Raw genomic sequence first — 7,828 nt, 5'->3', positions numbered from 1 at the left:
TCCCCCCATCGTCCCAATATGATTCTATAAATAGAAATACAATAAGGGGGGGGGAAGCCTCCTCCCATCCTCCCAATATGATTCTATAAATAGAAATGCAATAAGGGGGGGGGAGCCTCCTCCCATCCTCCCAATATGATTCTATAAATAGAAATACAATAAGGGGGGGGAGCCTCCTCCCATCCTCCCAATATGATTCTATAAATAGAAATACAATAAGGGGGGGGGAGCCTCCTCCCATCCTCCCAATATGATTCTATAAATAGAAATACAATAAGGGGGGCCTCCTCCCATCCTCCCAATATGATTCTATAAATAGAAATACAATAAGGGGGGCCTCCTCCCATCCTCCCAATATGATTCTATAAATAGAAATACAATAAGGGGGGGGGGGAAGCCTCCTCCCATTCTCCCAATATGATTCTATAAATAGAAATACAATAAGGGGGCCTCCTCCCATCCTCCCAATATGATTCTATAAATAGAAATACAATAAGGGGGGGGGAGCCTCCTCCCATCCTCCCAATATGATTCTATAAATAGAAATACAATAAGGGGGGGGGGGAGCCTCCTCCCATCCTCCCAATATGATTCTATAAATAGAAATACAATAAGGGGGGGGGAGCCTCCTCCCATCCTCCCAATATGATTCTATAAATAGAAATACAATAAGGGGGGGGGGAGCCTCCTCCCATCCTCCCAATATGATTCTATAAATAGAAATACAATAAGGGGGTGCCTCCTCCCATCCTCCCAATATGATTCTATAAATAGAAATACAATAAGGGGGGCCTCCTCCCATCCTCCCAATATGATTCTATAAATAGAAATACAATAAGGGGGGGGAGCCTCCTCCCATCCTCCCAATATGATTCTATAAATAGAAATACAATAAGGGGGGCCTCCTCCCATCCTCCCAATATGATTCTATAAATAGAAATACAATAAGGGGGGGGGAAGCCTCCTCCCATCCTCCCAATATGATTCTATAAATAGAAATACAATAAGGGGGCCTCCTCCCATCCTCCCAATATGATTCTATAAATAGAAATACAATAAGGGGGGGCCTCCTCCCATCCTCCCAATATGATTCTATAAATAGAAATACAATAAGGGGGGGAAGCCTCCCCCCATCGTCCCAATATGATTCTATAAATAGAAATACAATAAGGGGGGGGGGGAAGCCTCCTCCCATCCTCCCAATATGATTCTATAAATAGAAATGCAATAAGGGGGGGGAGCCTCCTCCCATCCTCCCAATATGAGTCTATAAATAGAAATACAATAAGGGGGGGGGGAGGGAGCCTCCTCCCATCCTCCCAATATGATTCTATAAATAGAAATACAATAAGGGGGGGGAGGGAGCCTCCTCCCATCCTCCCAATATGATTCTATAAATAGAAATACAATAAGGGGGGGGAGCCTCCTCCCATCCTCCCAATATGATTCTATAAATAGAAATATAATAAGGGGGGGGGGGGCCTCCTCCCATCCTCCTAGACCAATAAATCACTCCCCACTACCACTCACTCACTCCCATCTGCCCCTCCTACCTCGACGTATGTACTCCCAACTATCTCTTGTATTACTAAGTAGAGTACGAGGCCATTAAATCACACCCTTTGGTCCCTAAGTGCAGGGGGTCTGCAGCCGCCGAAGGGCACCGAAAAGGGCACGAGACAGTGTGCAGAAGGGCCTGGTTAGTGTGAGGCCGCGTGGCACTCCAGTCAATGAGTTGCCTAATGAGGCTCTGATTGTGGCACCTCTCTTGTTTGTGTCACTTGCCCAGACAACTACTGTCTGGGAGGGCTCGGTTCGTTGGTGAGACGTGTTTGGAGGTGTTATGTATGTGTGTGTGTATATATATATATGTATATATATATATATATATATATATATATATATATATATATATATATACTGTATATATATATATATATGTATATATATATATAAATATATATATATATGTATATGTATATATATGTATATATATATATAAATATATATATATATATATATATATATATATATATATATATATATATATATATATATATATGTATATGTATATATATATAAACTTTTGTGTAATTCACCTTAACCATTATATAAGTTCATATACTTCATAATAATGATAATAGTAATAATAATAATAATAATAATAATGATGATGATGATGATAATAATAATAATAATAATAATGATAATTTCCCCGCTTCCTTATAGCTATATAGATCTTTTCTTGAATTTTGAAATTTCTTATATCTTAATGTCTCTTTCTTAATGACAACTATCCTATTAAAATGTAGTCCTTTCCTATTAAAATTTAGTCCTTTATGTCTTCTTATACAATTATAAAGTATTGCATCTGCTAATTGATAAGCATTATTTTTCTCTTTAAATTTTTACTCTCTAAATCCACATTCCATCTCTCTCTCTCTCTCTCTCTCTCTCTCTCTCTCTCTCTCTCTCTAGTGTATATAGTTGCCAAGTCTAGGATACCGCGTTCGAAGCTCGGACCGGACAAGGGAGAACTGAGACTGCTTAAGTTCGATTTATCATTAAATTAGCTATTTAAATTTTAGCCGACCGATATATGTCGCAGTTAAAAGTCAAAGTCAAAAACCTTTATTCCATTATAAAATGGTTATTCTGTTACATAACAATGTAAATTATTTACATAAAATTCACAATAATTGGATTGTAAATATCTAGGATATATATATACATTCAAGTAAAATTTAAAAAATATTGCTTAAGTTTCTTTTTGAAATAATCAGAACTAACATTTATACATTTTCTTATTTCCAGAGGTAGTTTGTTCCAGCAAGCTGGGCCCCTTATTGCCATTGAGCGTGAACCCAAATCCGTTCGATAGCTGTCTACATATAGATTTTCATTCTGTCTGGAAGGAAATGTGTATAGCCAGTTGGGATATTCTTTCCTCAAACTTTTAAAAACAAAAACACAAACATCGTACATGCACTTTTCTTTTAATTTTATCCACTTTAATTGCTGGAGGGTTGGGGTGAATAAAGAAAGAATTGAAGGAAACTGATGTGAGTGTGTCTATCTCAAGTCATAACATTTGTATACCATCCAAACGGAAGGTCCTCTAGGAGGTCATCCTCAACCCACGGCGGGTTGAAAACCGACACGTCAAGTCGTTGGAGAAATCAAACAAAAGAGCAAGTAATGAGGTTACTTGAACCTCGGTGACCTCGGGCTTTAGCGGCGTTCCTGAATAGATATCCAGCGAGGTTATTCGGTGTCAAATAGGGTCAAAAGCGTTGAGGAGTGGCTAGTTCGTTGGTAGCTTTGGGGGTCTAGTTTCATAGTCTGTGTGACTTCTTCTTGGTTTGCTCAGTATGTAGCTACTGTGGGGTGGAGGGGGTCGGGGGGGGGGGGGGGGGGAGGGGAGGGCTTGAGGTGGTTATAGAAAACGGAAAATTTTTCTATTTTCATATTACATATTTTTTTAGAAGGATTATGTCTATTCCAGCTGTTACCAAGTTGTGGAATGATCTTCCTAATCGGGTAGTTGAATCAGTAGATCTTCAAAAGTTTAAAAGTTGGAGCAAATGTTTTTATGTTGACCAGGCTGACATGAGTCTTTATAGTTTATATATGACATATCTGTTTTTGACGTTGTTAATAGTTTATATAGGACATATCTGTTTTTGACGTTGTTAATAGTTTATATAGGACATATCTGTTTTGACGCTGTTACTGTTTTTAGACTGATATATTCTTAATTTATTCTCATCATTTATTTATTTCCTTATTTCCTTTCCTTACTGGGCTATTTTTCCCTATTGGAGCCCTTGGGCTTATAGCATCTTGCTTTTCCAACTAGGGTTGTAACGTAGCTAGTAATAATAAAAATAATAATAATAAATTGCCCTTAACTGTGTTGCAGCATTAAGGAAGACTGCAATGGTAATAGCAATAGTATTGTTGTGATAACTATTGTTAATAATATTGTTAATATTATCGTTGCTTATGATACTCTAATGATGAGGATAATAATAATAGAAATGATACTATAATTTTCATAATAATGATAGTAGTGATAACAACAACAACAACAACAACAACAACAACAAATGCGGTCTTCCTCAGCCAACATCACAATGTATACACAGATGCAGCATCCAAGCTGACGAATGTTGGCATCGCCGGCACCTATAAATCAAGATTCCGGCCAATTTCTCTGTCTAAACGAGGCACTGCGTTCCCTGTCACTGACGGCAAACGACCCACGGCATCTGAAACAATGAGCATCCGGGGCGTATGGGCGGTCTCCGCCCATTTGTGGTTTCTGTATCGAATCTTTTGTCTCCTTTGTATCTCGGGGAAATTTCAAACAAATGGCGTCGATTCAGTTGGCGCATGCGCCCTTCGCCCTTGGTTCCGAATGCCCCACAAAGGCTGGTTGGTCATGATTAATGAGATTTTTTTTTTTTTTCGTAAGCTGCTTAAGTGGTCTAATTTTTCTTAGCAGTTTAAGAGGCCTCTCGTTCTCTTTTTTAGCAGTTAAAGAGGCCTCTATTTATCTTTCTTAGAAGTTAAAGACAGGCCTCTTGTTCTCTTTTTTTAGCAGCTAAAGAGATCTCGTTCTCTTTCTTTATCAGTTAAAGAGGCCTCTCGTTTGCTTTCTTTAGCAGTTAAAGAGGCCTTTCGTTCTCTTTATTAGCTGTTAAAGAGGCCTCCATTTCTCTTTCTTTAGCAGTTAAAGAGGCCTCCATTTCTCTTTCTTTAGCAGTTAAAGAGGCCTCCATTTCTCTTTCTTTAGCAGTTAATGAGGCCTCCATTTCTCTTTCTTTGGCAGTTAAAGAGGCCTTTCGTTCTCTTTCTTTAGCAGTTAAAGAGGCCTCTCGTTCTCTTTCTTTAGCAGTTAAAGAGGCCTCTCGTTCTCTTCTTTAGCAGTTAAAGAGGCCTCCATTTCTCTTTCTTTAGCAGTTAAAGAGGCCTCTTGTTCTCTTTTTTAGCAGTTAAAGAGGCCTCCATTTCTCTTTCTTTGGCAGTTAAAGAGGTTTCTCGTTCTCTTTTTTAGCAGTTAAAGATGCCTCATTTCTCTTTCTTTAGCAGTTAAAGAGGCCTCTCGTTCTCTTTCTTTAGCAGTTAAAGAGGCCTCTCGTTCTCTTCTTCAGCAGTTAAAGAGGCCTCCATTTCTTTCTTTAGCAGTTAAAGAGGCCTCTCGTTCTCTTTTTTAGCAGTTAAAGAGGCCTCTCGTTCTCTTTTTTAGCAGTTAAAGAGGCCTCCATTTCTCTTTCTTTAGCAGTTAAAGAGGCCTTTCGTTCTCTTTCTTTATCAGTTAAAGAGGCCTCTCGTTCTCTTCTTTAGCAGTTAAAGAGGCCTCCATTTCTCTTTCTTTAGCAGTTAAAGAGGCCTCCATTTCTCTTTCTTTAGCAGTTAAAGAGGCCTCTCGTTCTCTTTCTTTAGCAGTTAAAGAGGCCTCTCGTTCTCTTTCTTTGTCAGTTAAAGAGGCCTCTCGTTCGCTTTCTTTAGCAGTTAAAGAGGCCTCTCGTTCTCTTTCTTTAGCAGTTAAAGAGGCCTCTCGCTCTCTTTCTTTAGCAGTTAAAGAGGCCTCTCGTTCTCTTTCTTTAGCAGTTAAAGAGGCCTCTCGCTCTCTTTCTTTAGCAGTTAAAGAGGCCTCTCGTTCGCTTTCTTTATCAGTTAAAGAGGCCTCTCGTTCTCTTTCTTTATCAGTTAAAGAGGCCTCTCGTTCGCTTTCTTTAGCAGTTAAAGAGGCCTCTCGTTCTCTTTCTTTATCAGTTAAAGAGGACTCTCGTTCTCTTTTTTTAGCAGTTAAAGAGGCCTCCATTTCTCTTTCTTTAGCAGTTAAAGAGGCCTCTCGTTCTCTTTAGCAGTTAAAGAGGCCTTTCGTTCTCTTTTTTTTTAGCAGTTAAAGAGGCCAATCGTTCTCTTTTTTAGCAGTTAAAGAGGCCTCCATTTCTCTTTCTTTAGCAGTGAAAGAGGACTCTCGTTCTCTTTTTTAGCAGTTAAAGAGGCCTCCATTTCTCTTTCTTTAGCAGTTAAAGAGGCCTCTCGTTCTCTTTCTTTAGCAGTTAAAGAGGCCTCTCGCTCTCTTTCTTTAGCAGTTAAAGAGGCCTCTCGCTCTCTTTCTTTAGCAGTTAAAGAGGCCTCTCGTTCTCTTTCTTTAGCAGTTAAAGAGGCCTCTCGCTCTCTTTCTTTAGCAGTTAAAGAGGCCTCTCGTTCTCTTTCTTTATCAGTTAAAGAGGCCTCTCGTTCTCTTTCTTTATCAGTTAAAGAGGCCTCTCGTTCGCTTTCTTTAGCAGTTAAAGAGGCCTCTCGTTCTCTTTCTTTATCAGTTAAAGAGGACTCTCGTTCTCTTTTTTTAGCAGTTAAAGAGGCCTCCATTTCTCTTTCTTTAGCAGTTAAAGAGGCCTCTCGTTCTCTTTAGCAGTTAAAGAGGCCTTTCGTTCTCTTTTTTTTAGCAGTTAAAGAGGCCAATCGTTCTCTTTTTTAGCAGTTAAAGAGGCCTCCATTTCTCTTTCTTTAGCAGTGAAAGAGGACTCTCGTTCTCTTTTTTAGCAGTTAAAGAGGCCTCCATTTCTCTTTCTTTATCAGTTAAAGAGGCCTCTCGTTCTCTTTCTTTATCAGTTAAAGAGGCCTCTCGTTCGCTTTCTTTAGCAGTTAAAGAGGCCTCTCGTTCTCTTTCTTTATCAGTTAAAGAGGACTCTCGTTCTCTTTTTTTTAGCAGTTAAAGTGGACTCTCGTTCTCTTTTTTAGCAGTTAAAGAGGACTCTCGTTCTCTTTTTTAGCAGTTAAAGAGGACTCTATTTCTCTTTCTTAGAAGATAAAGGGGCCTCTCGTTCTATTTTTTAGCAGTTAAAGAAGCCTCTCGTCCTCTTTTCTTTATCAGTTAAAGAGGCCTTTCGTTCTCTTTCTCTATCGGTTAAAAGAGGCCTCTCGTTCTCTTTCTTTAGCAGTTAAAGAGGCCTCTCGTTCTCTTTCTTTAGCAGTGAAAGAGGCCTCTCGTTCTCTTTCTTTAGCAGTTAAAGAGGCCTCTCGTTCGCTTTCTTTAGCAGTGAAAGAGGCCTCTCGATCGCTTTCTTTAGCAGTGAAAGAGGCCTCTCGTTCGCTTTCTTTAGCAGTTAAAGAGGCCTCTCGTTCTCTTTCTTTAGCAGTGAAAGAGGCCTCTCGTTCTCTTTCTTTAGCAGTTAAAGAGGCCTCACGTTCTCTTTCTTTATCAGTTAAAGAGGCCTCTCGTTCTCTTTCTTTATCAGTTAAAGAGGACTCTCGTTCTCTTTTTTTTAGCAGTTAAAGTGGACTCCATTTCTCTTTCTTTAGCAGTTAAAGAGGACTCTCGTTCTCTTTTTTAGCAGTTAAAGAGGACTCTATTTCTCTTTCTTAGAAGATAAAGAGGCCTCTCGTTCTCTTTTTTAGCAGTTAAAGAAGCCTCTCGTTCTCTTTTTTAGCAGTTAAAGAGGCCTCCATTTTCTCTTTCTTTAGCAGTTAAAGAGGACTCCATTTTCTCTTTCTTTAGCAGTTAAAGAGGACTCCATTTCTCTTTCTTTAGCAGTTAAAGAGGCCACTTGTTCTCTTTCTTTTATCAGTTAAAGAAGCCTTTCGTTCTCTTTTCTTTGTCAGTTAAAGAATACTATATTTTTTTTTCAAGAGGTTAAATAGTCGCTTGTTTTCTCCCTTTTAGCACATAAAGAGGCCCCTCTTTCTCTTTAGCAGCTAACGTGGCCTTCTCATTCCTTTTTTTTTTCTTTTAGCAGTTGAAGAGGCCTTTCGTTCTCTTTTTTGGCAGTTGAAGAAGCTTCTCTTTCTATTTTCTAGCATTTTAAAGAGG

The 7,828-nt window shown here is 39.0% G+C and overlaps 3 protein-coding genes across 3 annotated transcripts in view; all 3 read right to left on the bottom strand.

The window, feature by feature from the left end:
- Window positions 1–5,320: 5,320 nt before the first annotated feature.
- LOC137628323 (putative uncharacterized protein DDB_G0271982) lies at window positions 5,321–5,830 on the bottom strand. The gene has a single exon (XM_068359487.1). The coding sequence runs from the start codon at window positions 5,828–5,830 to the stop codon at window positions 5,321–5,323; it is 510 nt and encodes a 169-aa protein (XP_068215588.1).
- A 113-nt stretch (window positions 5,831–5,943) lies between these two features.
- LOC137628322 (putative uncharacterized protein DDB_G0271982) lies at window positions 5,944–6,387 on the bottom strand. The gene has a single exon (XM_068359485.1). It carries the CDS (start codon window positions 6,385–6,387, stop codon window positions 5,944–5,946), a length of 444 nt encoding a protein of 147 aa, XP_068215586.1.
- A 531-nt stretch (window positions 6,388–6,918) lies between these two features.
- LOC137628321 (putative uncharacterized protein DDB_G0271982) overlaps window positions 6,919–7,828 on the bottom strand; it is a 6,294-nt gene continuing 5,384 nt past the window's right edge. The window contains exon 2 of the mRNA XM_068359484.1: window positions 6,919–7,276. Coding sequence (XP_068215585.1) covers window positions 6,919–7,276 — 358 coding nt within the window. The remainder of the gene's footprint in view (window positions 7,277–7,828) is intronic.

The sequence above is a fragment of the Palaemon carinicauda genome, chromosome 36 (assembly GCF_036898095.1).
Source record: "Palaemon carinicauda isolate YSFRI2023 chromosome 36, ASM3689809v2, whole genome shotgun sequence".
NCBI classification, from domain to species: domain Eukaryota; kingdom Metazoa; phylum Arthropoda; class Malacostraca; order Decapoda; family Palaemonidae; genus Palaemon; species Palaemon carinicauda.
Note: the sequence above shows the minus strand (reverse complement) of the source record. Positions and strands in the feature narration are given on the sequence as shown.